General features: G+C 43.0%; 1 protein-coding gene across 2 annotated transcripts in view; it reads right to left on the bottom strand.

Moving 5' to 3' along the window:
- Positions 1 to 14,099, bottom strand: part of ROR1 (receptor tyrosine kinase like orphan receptor 1) — a 155,305-nt gene that overhangs the window by 48,799 nt on the left and 92,407 nt on the right. The window contains exon 2 of one of the 2 annotated variants that reach the window (XM_065842354.2): positions 2,393 to 2,464. The exons of the other annotated variant lie outside the window; for it this stretch is intronic. Within the exon in view, the coding sequence (XP_065698426.1) occupies positions 2,393 to 2,464 (72 nt within the window). The remainder of the gene's footprint in view (positions 1 to 2,392; positions 2,465 to 14,099) is intronic. 2 annotated transcript variants of the gene reach the window in all.

A 14,099-nucleotide genomic window follows, 5' to 3' on the forward strand; every position in this document is an offset into this window, starting at 1 on the left:
CTGGAAAACACTTTCATGTGGTGAACTTAATAGGCTTTAAAACGAGTTTTACTGGGACGCCTGCGTGACCTCATGGCCGACTGCAGCAAAGACAAGCAGAGGTTGATTCCTTGCGACGCTTGTTTGCAAAAGAAATGGAAACTAAATGCACACCTAATTTTCTCCTCTGAGGTTTCAACTCACCAAGTCAGCATGTGCGGGAGTGTATTTTGCTTTTTACAAGCGAGAGTTTCAAAGACCTTTAGCAGAACCAGCAGTTTCCACATGAAAGCCCCCGCTTCTCTCTTAGACAAGACGGAACGTGTGCACCTTGCTTTGCTCGTAGGCACATTGGGAGAATCCGCCCCTCTGACTAAGCTTTTTGGGCAGCAAATGCATTTTAATAACCTATGTAAATCCGTGTTTAGGTGTGTAAGCTTACAGCAGTCTAAATGCTAATCAGGGCAAGCAAAGGGGCCAGTAATCCCCCAGGAATGTGGGATTCAGCCCAACCAGTGGTAATTGCAGCATTCCAGGTGGAAATGAAGCGTGAAACTTCATTTTACCTGTTTCTGACAATATAGCTCAGGAACAGGTGTCATGGAAGTAACGCGGAAAATGGTTTAATTACTAATGTAGAGGCCAGATAAGATGCTTAAGAAAGATGGTGACACGGTCCAGGACGGTGGCAGGTGCTCCAAGTTTTCCCTCTGCTGGCTCTGGAGCTGCTGCTTTCTGACAGATCTGACACACACACACACATTTGAACTTCCAGATAAGAGAAAGTCCAAGCAAAATATGGGCTAAAAATCACCCTGGTTATAAGAAACTAGTCTACACAAAACCTCCCAATAGGAGTAACTAAAAAGAAGGTACTGAGGGCTATTTTTCAGCATGGATGAGATACATTTTACTGTAAAATCACATTATCTTCAGTATCTCATTCGTATCTTCCCCGCTATCTAGGTTTTGGTTGGAGTTACTCAGCTTTCCCTGCAATATCTTGCAATCTATGGGCAATTTACCAATTGAACACTTGGGCTGACATTGGAGAGCAAAGAACTTATCACTGACAATCCTTTGCAAAAAAATATTTCCACCAAGTGCAACCGTGTCTTCTCCTGTGACCGTGGGTGGGCGCCTAGAGAAAAATCTACCCCGTAGGTTAGTAAGGTTGCCTGCTAAGGCCACTTAATTCTTTCTTACTTTTTGAAAAACCAAATGAAGTTGCCAAACAAGTAAAGAAACACAGCTGGGGGGAACCGCTGCCCCTGCTCCTCTGCAGCTTTGGGATGTTCCCAATGCACAGCCCAGACCTACGGACCTGCCGGGGGCACCTGGACGAGTCCTGCAGTTGGATGAGACATCTATCCTGTCAATGCCTTCTTTCAGCAACTTGCTGTAAATTGGGAATTCTCTGCTTGATGACTACATGCTTTTCTCCCCTTCCCACCAGTGAACACAAGTCCTTTGACTTTTGTCTTCCTCACTATGTGCTGGATCACCAGAAAGTTCTGCTCCTTCCCTGGTGGGCAGATGTGAAAGAGCCAACCTTGCCTTAACATACCCAGAACTACATAGTCTCCTCATACTTAAGCACATAAAGCATATTTATGCTTAAACATAAAACATTACGAACACGTGCTCATTTAAAAAAAGAAACAAAAACCAGACAAAAACACTTGGAAAACCCATCTGTGGCAGAGCTCCACTATGGGAAATTTCAGTTTAAATAGTTCGTGGTTGGCAAAGTCATAAGTAAAGGAAAAGAGTGGTTGGGAAATTGCACGGTTAGCGTGGCAAACGGCATCCTCCGTGGTAAACGTTACCTTAGAAACATTTTGAAGACCAGACAGGCTCAGGAGCTGCAGGCCACGGTCTTGCAATGAGGGCGAGGGGAAGCCAAGCAATTTGGCTCAAATAATTGGCGGTGCATAATTTACAAAATGAAGGGGAATGAGAAATACATCCCTTTTTTCACAATACATACCCTTCGGAGAGCTCCAAATCACATATAATTACCACCTGCAAATATATTTTCCCCTTCTATTAATTTAAAGCCTCAAAATTTCATAATAAAATACATCAAGGCAAACTGACTGCCTGATGCTTGTTAATTTTGAGTTGAAATCCTAAGATCCACCAGACAAAATGTCAAGCAGTTCATAAACCAACAGAACTCACATCTTGAAATATTTTTACCATGTGGAACATTTTACCAGTACAAGAAACGAACACAGCATTCCCCAGAAATCACAGAACCACATATAATTACACGTCAAACGATCACAAGGCAAAGAAAGGTTTATCTTAAATGCCTCCTGACCCCTTTGCTTCCTGATTTGGCCAAGTCAAGAAGAAGAATTGAGATTTAAAACCTGATTTCACATCTTTTTTCTTTTTTTCCGCTCACCTTTATCTAATTCACTTGAGATGTTCCATGATGACGTAGGCATGAAATCAGCAACAACTGATGAATTTGCTCCTGGAAAGGAAAAAAAACCCGATGCTGTTAATATATTGATTCTGTATCAAAAGGAGAGTAAGAGGTATTTATAAAGCCACTGCGACAGCAACAACATTATTTGAAGAGCAGCAGCTATTCAAATGCAGCCGCCGCTGTGTGTTGGCAGGATGAGACATACGGGCAGCAGACCCAGCAAAGTGGAAAAAGGCACCGGGCCAGCGCTGGAGTTTGTTTTGCAAATGCTGTCACTGCCAGGCCCTGTGTTAATTAAGCAGCCAATCTTTGAGATGAATTTGGCCCACCTTAAAATCTCACCACGGGTTTTATAGAGGTAGAATGACTCTGCAGTGCTACAGCTAAGAAAAACACAAACGCTATGAGGTTGCTGAGCATGTTCTCTATTAACATTTACAAGCGGTTTTAATCCTGCAAACCCATGCACACAAGAAGACAGAGTTTACGCACTGAAGTTAACAGGGCGACTTGTATGAAAAATCCTGCGACTCATGTAAACACAGGCTGGAGGGACCGAACAGATCATCAGTAGCATTTTCTCATTGCTATGATTCTTTTTTCCTTTTCAAGAAAAAGCTGAATGGTGACTTCAGTCTTCACTTCTATATTCACCCTTTTTTTCACATGCAAACAGCAAGTCGTAGGGAGGATGGTGTTCAGCGAACCAGCCTCACTGGACATTGGTGAGTTCATCCAACACCTGTATGAGGACTCTGGTGTGTAACTCTGTAGCAGCACTTGCCACATCTTGATGGGCCATGGTGGCCGGGGCAGTATCCATGACAAGACATTTTTTGGGCTCCCCAAGGAGCAAAACCATGTTCAGCAGTGTAAACCCATCGTCACGCGGTGGGAGGGGAGTCACTGTCCCTGTCCCCTCATCACAGCTGACTCCTTATGATGCTCTCCAGGCATCTAGGAAGGACCGGCTTTGGAACATGACCTCTCAGAGTCAATCTCCAGAGATTATTACACATATCTATCCGAAATTTAGTGAGTGGGAAGATGGGAAGAAGGGGTGTGTGCACAAAATACAAAAGGCAGTGCACCTCCCAATTCCCTGTGTCCACCCAGCCCTGGAACCCTGGCCTTGCACAGGAGGGAGTGATGCCAACAGGAGCACAACGGCACCCAACGGGGGAAGAGAGAGCGGATTTGAAATTAAAACAAGCGTTTGCCAACGTGTTAGCTCCCAAATCACTACAAATTAAGACCTGATCCTGCACCCTGGCTGGATCTCACTTGGTCCCGTAGCGAGGGCAGAGCCAGGATGCTGAGTATCAGTGGGATCCCAGATGAGGACAAGAATATTTTTAAATGTATTGTTTGTATTTTGACACCATCCCTTTAGCTTGTTCCCAGACGGCTTTTAAGTACAAAGCAATTTGACTCGTAAAACTGTGGCGGCGCAAGGATATGCAAGGATGTTCTGCGTTTATTTGACTGCTTGGCAACTATTCTATCTCATTAAAAAATCACGAGAAAACTGTAAACACAAAGTCATACAAATGCATGAAGCAGTTAAGTTCAGATACAGCCCTTACACTTTTTATAAATATCGCCTTTCTTAAAAGCCCACCTGGTAGCACTGCTTATTTAAGACCCTGTCAAGTATTTCCAATGTAAACACCGCATTTGAAGGCATTATAACTCACCTACGAACAAGGCCCCTGGCCTGTGCAGATACACAGGGGAGAAACCCACTGATGGGGACAGATCCTGAGCCTGTGTATTTTATTTTACTAATAAAATGGCATCGCTCTGAAGTCAGTAGTGACATCTGTTTGCACAGTCAAGGTTTTGGCCCACTGGATCCATCCCTCCTCGTTCTTTACTTTTTAACAGCCGATCTTCTTACCTAACCCAAATGTTAGGGACAATGCGGCCGGAAAACCACATTCATACTGCTCAGACACTCTAGTTTTCCACAATATATTTTCTATAAGTAACATTACTTTTGTTCACCTCGAAATATTCTGGTATTAAAAGCCCACAAATGAACTATGTCCAACAAAGAGCTAATACACATTAACGTCAATGAAAGAAAAAGTACTAACAATGCTATGACCAAATACAGTATTTTGCTATTTAAAACTCCAGAGTGTTCATATTAATGTTTTCTTAAACAGGCTTTGCAAACATGACCATGAATCTCACAGAGTAGATATCCACCACCTGATCTACAGAAGAAACCACATTAGAAGACTAACCTTTACTATTTGTGAGATAGTTCTCCAGGCTGGTAATTTTCTTATATTCTTGAATTAAAGCTCTGATTTAAGAGATTGAGAGGAAGAAGCAGAGCAACTACACAAAACAGGTACACACCACCGAATCAAAGTTAATGTGGAAAGCAAAAGCATCCCAGAAAAGAAGTCCACAAGACATACCTGAATTCAGTTCCTAACTGCAATGATTTAGAATTGCTGTGCATTAAAGTGCCAGCAGTGATACCTCTCCTTGGAAAAACTGTGTTTTAACCTCCAGGCCAAATCCGAAGGGTGCTCTGTCAGAAGGTGACTCCCAGGCAGCCCATGGAGAGAGGTGAGTCATGGATCAGAGAAGGATCAAAGCCTCACCTGAGCAAACCCGTTCCTCCCCGAACCAACCCCACCTCCCGCTCCAGCCCCGTCCGCCTCCGCCTCCTTTGAAAAAACAGACTGGGAATGAGTAGAACTTTTTTCCCTTTGGGACCCATCATGTCTGGTGGGTCAAAGAGCTGGAGCACCATGAAGGTCCCACCAAACACAAGACACCTACAGCTATTCCACGCGGGACGTGGAGGACCACGCTCAGCATCCATCGCTCTGCTCCCCCACGGACCATCCACCCACTTCACACACACACCTGACCCTTAAACTTCACACCAACCAGTCGCTCCCTTTATTCTGTAAATCCCATACACTTGATTTACACACAGCAACTTGCACCTGAGGCACTGAAACAGGCTTGCCCACGTGCTGTCACCATTACAAAAAAAAAAAAAATCTGCTTAATATTACAACTGGATTTCAAATGAGATGTTTAAGAAATAATCTGTTAAAAATGCCCTCTCATGCCCCGCTCCAACTATTTGATTTGTTCTGAAAACAAGTTAACCTGAGAAATGTGAACAGCAGAGAGAAATGTTATTCCGTTAAGATTTTATTTATAGATGAAATCATTCCAGGTGAATGACGAATCTACTTCTTAATACTAGAAAGATAAGTATCTATTCAAATCTCTATCACTATTAAGAAACAATTGTCTTAAGTTAATGAGAAATCACAACAGTCAGTTAAACCCCCTGTGAAAAGCTAAAAGAAGCTGGCTGACATCTGATTTTATAGCCGCATTGCATAAGCGTAGCGTGAGTTTCACACAAGTCAGTCCTTTTAAAGCCTTTGTGATTAAATAAACTTTAATAAGGTTTACAAAAGCCTGCCCCTGAAGAAAAACGACAGAGCCGGCTCTTATCTCAGGCACACACTCCTGGCTCATTTTCTCACCAGGAGCGACCATTACTCAGGGCTCCTGTGTTTGTTCTGTCTGTTCTACAGACCCACGGAAAGGCTGGGGCAGCCTCATCCCGGCCACGGAACCAGAACGAGAAGATCCAGACCCATGGCCAGGATAATTAATATCTCTGTGTGATGCATTTGTAACGAGAAGTAAAGAGAATTTAAGTCAAGCGAGGATGAAGGTCGATAACTAAGATGACACCAAACCCAGAAATGATTGAAGATTTTGAATGGGGAATAAATCTGGCATATAGAAACAAAGCAGAGAGTAAAATAAGTCTAAGAGGTTGGATATTCATCATGTAAAACCCTAGGACTAATGCACGAGGTCTGTACAGCTGCTATGCATAGGAACGTACACACTGTTGCCTGGGACAGGTTTTCTTCTTGGGTGCAGAGATGAAAATCCCAGTTCTTGCAGAAACACATCTTAAGGTGGAAGATACGTCTAGTTAAAACATGCAAACAACATTTCAACCTGTCTTCTTAATGGGCATCTTGCAACCTACTTTATATCCCACCAGTGGGTTATTCTATACCCTAATTCTATACCCTCAAGACAATCTGGAGTAAGGAATTTGTTCTGACACAAACATGAATGCGATTCCAACATTTGCAACTCAGATCTCACCATAGAATACCCACAATGGCAAAAAGGTATTTAGAGAAACCAAGGAGTTAGAAGTCTGAATAGTAAGATAAACAATCCAAACCAAATGTTTAAATAAAAGAACTTTTCCATTTGTGAATTTCTTTCTGCAACTGCACAGAAAGCCTACCCTGAGTGAGATTTAACCGACAAAGGAAATTGCCTACGGAAATGCTAAAACCCCAATTTCACGAGACACTAAAAACAAGATTGGTTAGAGGGGGATACAAACGGGGAGTTATCCCACACTGCCAGGAGGGTCCAGACAGGATAACCTCACAGGGGATTTGGGCACAAGAATTTTGGCCAAATCACCAATAAATATTTTCTAGCAGCAGATCTAGTAGAAGAGTCAACGCCCCTTAAAGAGGTGAATAAAAACCTTCAGAAAACAGACTCTTCAGCTATCCTACCTGGATACAATATTGGAAAAACAGAAATCAGAGAGAAAGTTATACAGACTTAGACCAAAACCTAATTAGACGAAGTGCTCAGTATATTTTGCTTTCCTGCACATTCCAGAGCGACGCTTCATCTTTCCCTGTGTCTCCATCCCACCTGACTGATGTGTTCCAGGATCTCTCCACAGATCTGCCTCCCGGCTGTTTTTCTCTCAGCCCTATCTTCCCATCTTCCTTTTTTCTCCTTTCGTGTTCTCTGTCCCGCTGATCCTTTGTAAGCTCCCCGCACATTTTCATCTGATCTCCCGAGATACTGCATTTTGCAATCGGGCAGTTCCCAGCCCATCCGCAGCCCACCCGGGAGGCGCTGAAGGAAATCTAGACATACTTTCTGCAGACTGTCATGGATTTAATCTGTGCTTTGATAATTTTCTTGTCTGTTTCAAAACTGGCACCATCCTGAAATTTCCTTAATGTATACCTCAAGTTTTCCTTGTATCTTTAACGTGTGAAAGGATTTTATTTTCATGACATCAGTATCCCTGCATGTCAGTAGACATGTCTGCATTATACGGTTCTTGTGTTTCAAAAGGAGCCCGGAATCAAAAATACTTCAATCAGCTGAATGAAATTGCATGAAAATGGGAAATAGTTGAGAGTGTTTCTGCTCTCCAAGTAAGGCAGGAGAATATAAGAATACACTGCCTTTAGTAGTACACAATACCATAGGTCAATGGCAAACCTTCCATTGATTAGTTATGAATATAGCAATTTCAGTACACAAAAATATATAAAAAATACAGTGTATATATAACCTACAGCAAACACAATCCATGTCAAAAATATATTCCTGCAAAAATATTCAAGCTGCCATTCTAAATATTTTGAAAGTGAGGAGCCTGCAAGTTATATGCAATAAAAACTGCTGGAGAACAGGCCTTCACTAAATCTATTTGGTAAGCTAGATGAAATGCCGCATGACGGCATTTCTCCTTCAAATGCATAACTTTAACTAGTTCATATAGCTTTCCTCCACCTAGGTACTCCATGGCTGAAAAAGCAAAGGCAAAGCTACTTAAAGGACCCGCTGAAGCTCTTCAGGCCGTTCCGTGCAGATGGGGGCAGAGACAACTTTGCGCGATGCTAATAACTTTCAAATGGTTAATTTTGCTCACATTCTGAGAACGTAAAACTTTCAAGCATATCTATCTGTGATTTATGTGTGGTGTATCATTACTGGTAGCCTGGGGTAGCTTAGTAATTGGCATTAGATAGGGCAATTTTCAACAGCAAGGAACAATTTAAGCTCTGTGGATTTCAGATATACAATACATTCATTTTCAGCTTCAAAAGTGAAGACGTGCAGCAGGATGATTTAATTTAGTGCAGGACTGGAAATTGTTAAGAACTTCATTTCTACTCCATCTATCAGAGCATCTCATCGCTGCTACCGGCACTTTCATCGGCACGTACGCCAGGAACGGCCTTTTTCTAAACGCCTCCAGCTCCCAAGGGCTGGAGATAAATCGAAGGATCTGCCCATTTCTGGTGCATCATCAGAAACCATCACGGGGCCCTATTTGTGATTACGGGGCAGGACGCCAAAACGCACCTGACACCTCTGCCTTCCCTTGTCTTGGGGGTCCGCCCTCTTCGATAAGGATACACCAGGAAAGCTTTTGGCTCAAAGGTGGGTCACTGGGGTTGGCTGTATTTACAGGATATCAGTGATAACCACCCCAAAAGGTCTACTGGGGAGGTTAAAGCTTATTCTCAAACACACCACTCTTAAGATTCGTTCTGGAATATCAACAGGCAGCATCATCAGAAAATTATGTGATTGCTATGTACCGAGTATCTGCAAACTCTTAAAGTACCTTTAAATGTTTTGGCAATAGTCTAAGGACTACACAAGTCTGGGCTGACTGCAATGTTTCTAGTAACTTGGTCTTGGGTTAAGGTCATATCAGTTAAAAACTGTTTTCTTCCATGGGATCTCAGAAGAAGAGGTTTTTAAGAGGCCTTTTTTATATGCTAATACTTTAATCCTAAATACCTAATTACTGAACTACAATTCCTTTTGATTGCAGCTATTAATTACAGATTATCATTAATGTTATGTGGATTTAGAAGTCACTGTGGAATTTGGGTGCACTTTACATCGCTCTAAATTGGGTCGTTAACAGTTCCACTTAAGAAGAGCAAAACACTGCGCCCTGGAGCAACCCACAGCTTTAATGACAGGGAATGAAGAAAAGAAATGGCCGGTTGGCCGAAGGCCAGCATTTCATAGCTCACAGTTGAGTCTTTGTGCTTACGAACTGCAGAAATGTGGCTACAATGGCACTTCAACCTATGTCAAGGAGACGGGAACCTCCAGCGTGTGATCCCAGAGCAGAGAACGCTCTGCCCAGTGTTCCTGGGATCGGTGGACTGGGCATGATCCTGCACTGCGTAAACTCACAGGCCATCCGCCTTCCTGTACGAAGAATTATTTTTACTCTGCTCAACCTGAAACGCAAGCAGGATATTGGAGGAATACATAATTTTCTTGCCCATAAAGGCAGGTTTTATCGGGCATGGATATCAAAGAGTCTGGTTGTTCTTCAGTAGTAATAACCCTGGAAGGGAGCACAGCACAGCTGTTTGTCATGCAGACCTACAAATATGGGGAATTTGCACAATAAATGCAATTTTCCCACCTCTCCAAACCTACCTGAAATAATACATGGGTTTTCCGTGCCCTGAGCTATTCTCTTCTGAGCATCTCAGGCTGGTGGAATTGTGGAAGAGAAAGTGGAAGTGGGAACCACACAAAGGCAACAGGATGACTGACAGAAGAAAGCAAAAAAGAACGGAACGGAACGGAACGGAACGGAACAGAACAGAACAGAACAGAATAGAATAGAAACAGAAACGAAACAAAACGTTTTGGTTGGAAGAGACCCTCAAGATCATTGAGTCCAACCATAACCTAACCTAACTCTAGCGCTAAACCATGTCCCTAAGAACCTCACCCAAATGCCTTTTAAACCCCTTCAGGGATGGTGACTCCACCACTGCCCTGGGCAGCCTGTTCCAATGCCTGACAACACCTTCCAGGAAGAATTTTTTCCTAATATCCAATCTAAACCTCCCCTGGTGCAACTTGAGGCCAGTTCCTCTTGTCCTATCACTTGCTACCTGGGAGAAGAGACCAAATCCTTCAAGCTCCAACCAAGGATGTGACAAGAATCAGAAGAGTCATGAGAACCTATCACAACATCAAGAGGGCAGGGAGATGGAGAAAGTTGTTAGGGGAAGACGTTTCACCATCAGGAATGGCAAGGAAGGTCCCAGGGAGAAATGGTAGGAGACAATGTTCCCTTTTAGGGACCTTCCAAGGGCAACATCTGGGTTGCCCGAGATGAAGGTTTCCCTAAAAAGCCCGCAAAAGGTCCTTGGTCTGAAGAGTGCCAAGATCCCTCCAAGCAAAGAGAAGAGGCTCTCTTGCAAAGCCCAGATGTCCTTGCAACTCTGAGTGATCCGCAGCCCACACTCAGGATGGAAGCGTGCTTTCCTGAAGACATCGATGCCACACATAAGCATCTTGGGGGGCTGCCCTTCTACTGACACAACATCCACACAGGTTCCCATTTATTTATCTTACCCAACAGCAGATCGAGCAGCACCCACATGCGCACGGTTGGGACCCAAGTGTCTGTAGACAAAGGAAGAAGTGCTTCGATGGGGCTTTGCGTTGCACCTGCTCGCGTGTTCCTGGCTTTCATCAGTGCCACTGTGCTAAATCCACCCCCAAAAGCTTCAAAGGAGGCAAATCCAGTCAAGTACAGGGAGGGCAAACGAGAAATTGTTTACATCCACCATAAATTGCAGCACGCCGCACCTCCTTGCACCTCAGCACTCGAGGGCCAGAAATGATTAAAATGGATACAGCTACCAGCAATCTACAATTAAGCCCTTATAACTTGTGAAGAAAATTACAGTAGAAGTCTGCCATGCGCAAATTCATTATTATTTTTTGAGCTCAATAATTATTTTTGTTGCAGCGAGGAAAAGCGTACCCATGTCAGCTCATGAATTAATGAACGGTCCTGAAACAATTACTTCTTAAATACACAGAAGTCTCCCTAGTGTAAACATGCTCCATTTTATACCATATCCTCTTGGTACAAGGCATACATTGCAGCCTGACTTATTGGCTGCGTATGATGAAACAGTAAACGTTGCGCATTTGACGGCTTCAGCCTCATGCCTAAGATTTTACATGAGTTGATGTTGATTGATGTACAAACTGCCAAATTTATAAAAAGGCTGAAACACAAGGATACACTGTGAAACGTATGCTAATAGAGCACAATTTATATTAAAAAGGGGGGGAATGTAAATATTTAACTGATGCCAGAGCTGGATGCTTTGGCCAAGTCAGGACTGAGCTACACTGATTGTTCAACAGGAACATACACCTTGGTCTAAACCCACACAAGTCTGACTTCAGGCAGGCTTAAAGCTTGTACATTCTAGAAGGTAGATTCTTCTGCTAAAAGGTTAGGGTTTTTTAATTTTCCTTGAAGTCAAGCAGATGACACTTGTAAGAGCAGCGAGGGAAGCGCCGGGAGGCAGGATCCTGACCCAGGTCCCTCCATCTCCGGTGCAGCATCCTCAAGAGACCCAAACCAAACCAAGACCCTCCAGCTAATTAATGTTTACTAGCAGCCTCAAGAGGGCAAGGTCTTTGGGAGGTGAAGCCTGAGCTCCCTTTTCATGGCTCCAGGCTGGGTTTCAGACACAACAGTGATAGGACACAGGCACATCTGTCCTTGTCCTGCCCCTGTGGGTCTCCAGATGGGGGCTGTCCACACACTGGCTAACAAACACAATTAAATAGGTAAGTAGTCTGCACAAAAGGTTTACATCAATGCTTCAGAAGTTTATTTTACATCCCTTCACTGCTGAAAGAGTTAATGTACTGATTTAGCCACAGTTATAACTTATTCACTATAGGAAAGTTTCCTGAACTTGAGGTTCATCAGGATCTCCTGGATTCAGATAATCTCTTAACATTCAGAAAAATTAAATCCAAATTTTACAATAGGACAACATTTATTTTCATTGCTACTTTTCAGGGGATCTTCAAATTGTTTCATCAGTGGCTTAAGCACGCCCTTGCACTATATTCCCCATGATTTCAACAAAAAATTCCACGTGCTACTGAACATCCCATCACGGACACGCAGACCCCAGCACTGCGAGCACCACGCTGGCAGCTTTGCAATGGGCACCAAATCCAAAGGTTTGATGAAATCAGTCTCCCAAATCTTTAAATTACTCAGCAATCCTCACACACTTTCCCAAGCACAGCCAGGACTAAACAAACAGTCAGTGCAACAGAGATACTTCTAAACAACACAAATAAGACTTAGCAAACCTTCGTCTTAATTGCACCCAAGAGTGCAAATGTCTGCAGTCTTCATGACCCTGTAATGGTTTTGCCACAAAAAACAAAAACAAAAACAAAATCAGAGTCTCTAAGAGTTAACAGCCTGTACAATAGGAAACCAACAGGAGCAGGGCAAAGTTGGCTTGTTTGGTCTTAACTGCTTTTGCAGCCGTTGAAGCTTCATGGAAGGATAAACCACTGATGATTTTTTTATTAGCTCAACAAACAAGAAGCTGGGCGTTTGATGTGATGCTGCTGCAGATCATAAGAGATTGTGTTTCAAAGTAGTGGCGACTGCCATAGTTTAAGAAACTAGTTGGCTGGGAAATTGATAAAGGTTTTCTCTGCAAGGCAGGGCAATCCAAATAAACACGCTGAGCACGGCGCATCCAGATGAAGTTCCAGAGGACCGACTGCTTGCCTAGTAACTGCAAACCACACAGCTGCACAAAGGTTTTTCATTGCTGTTCCTAATTTCTTGTTCTTCAGACCAAAGGACTGCAGTAATATCGAGCTCAGCAGGTGATAAGAGCGAGTGTCTGCCAAAGTAAGCCGGAGTGCACGGATTCTGCTGAGTTCAAATGAGTGCATGCTTATTACAGGGCTAAATTTGACTAGAGGCTTCGTTAACATTAGTCAGCTCTGATAGCAACCAGATACACTGGAAATATTTTGTACGGACTATTTACAAGTAAAGGAAAACACGATTTCTTCTTGAAAGCTTCAAAGCAAACAGGACACTGGGAAAATGAAATGTAGGACGTCCCACAGCCTTCTCATTTGTTCTGTATGTAGCATTTACAGACTGCTCCTCCCATTTTTTTCTACTAATCTGTAATTAGTTCCCAAACCATTCCCTATGGTCAAGCCAATTTTCTTCTGCTGTTTAAGACTCCTAAAGTTCATTCCCAGGTCCCTTCCTCACTCTGCCAGGAGCTACACCCTCTGTTTTGTCCCACTTCGCAGCTCTGACCATCTTGTAGAGGACTCCACTCCACCAAAAGAGAATGAAGTCTTGGTGCTACCAAGGAGGCTTCTAAACAAATGATGGAGAGAGACCATGAACAACTGCAATTTTGGTCTCTTGAAGGGTGGCTGCAGTTTTGGGAGGAGGGCTCCTGTCTGAGAGATACAGAGAATTGATTGCACAGTCTCAACACTCCAACGGTGACATGAGAAAGATCTTGGAAATATTTTTTTATTCTAGCAGATTACCATCTCATTTTTGTGATTCTGGTCAAATAACACAATCTACCACCTGCTTAGATTAAATTAAGATGTTGAAGTAACCAAACTCCTTACCCTGTGGCTGTACAAGACTAAAAACTTTCCATTATTTAATATATGGATGCTCGAGGAATATTTGAACCTAATCCAGGCTTTACTGAGATATGTGGAAAATCCAGCATCAGCTAATGATGTTCAATGCTGCCTCAGGTTTGTGCAAGTCTTTAATCCTTCCGAAACACAGCTCTGCTAACTTGTGTATTTTCTTACTCAGATTCCCAAATCAATTGACTTTGACAGTGGGTTTGTGTGCTGCTGTTAGTCGTGCTGTTTACATTAGGCCAGGGATAACAGATTTCAGCATTACAAGAATATTTTTAAAATTTCGCCATTAAAGTGTCAGAAGTAGTGTTAACAGAAA

This window comes from Patagioenas fasciata, chromosome 6 (genome assembly GCF_037038585.1).
Source record: "Patagioenas fasciata isolate bPatFas1 chromosome 6, bPatFas1.hap1, whole genome shotgun sequence".
NCBI lineage: Eukaryota > Metazoa > Chordata > Aves > Columbiformes > Columbidae > Patagioenas > Patagioenas fasciata.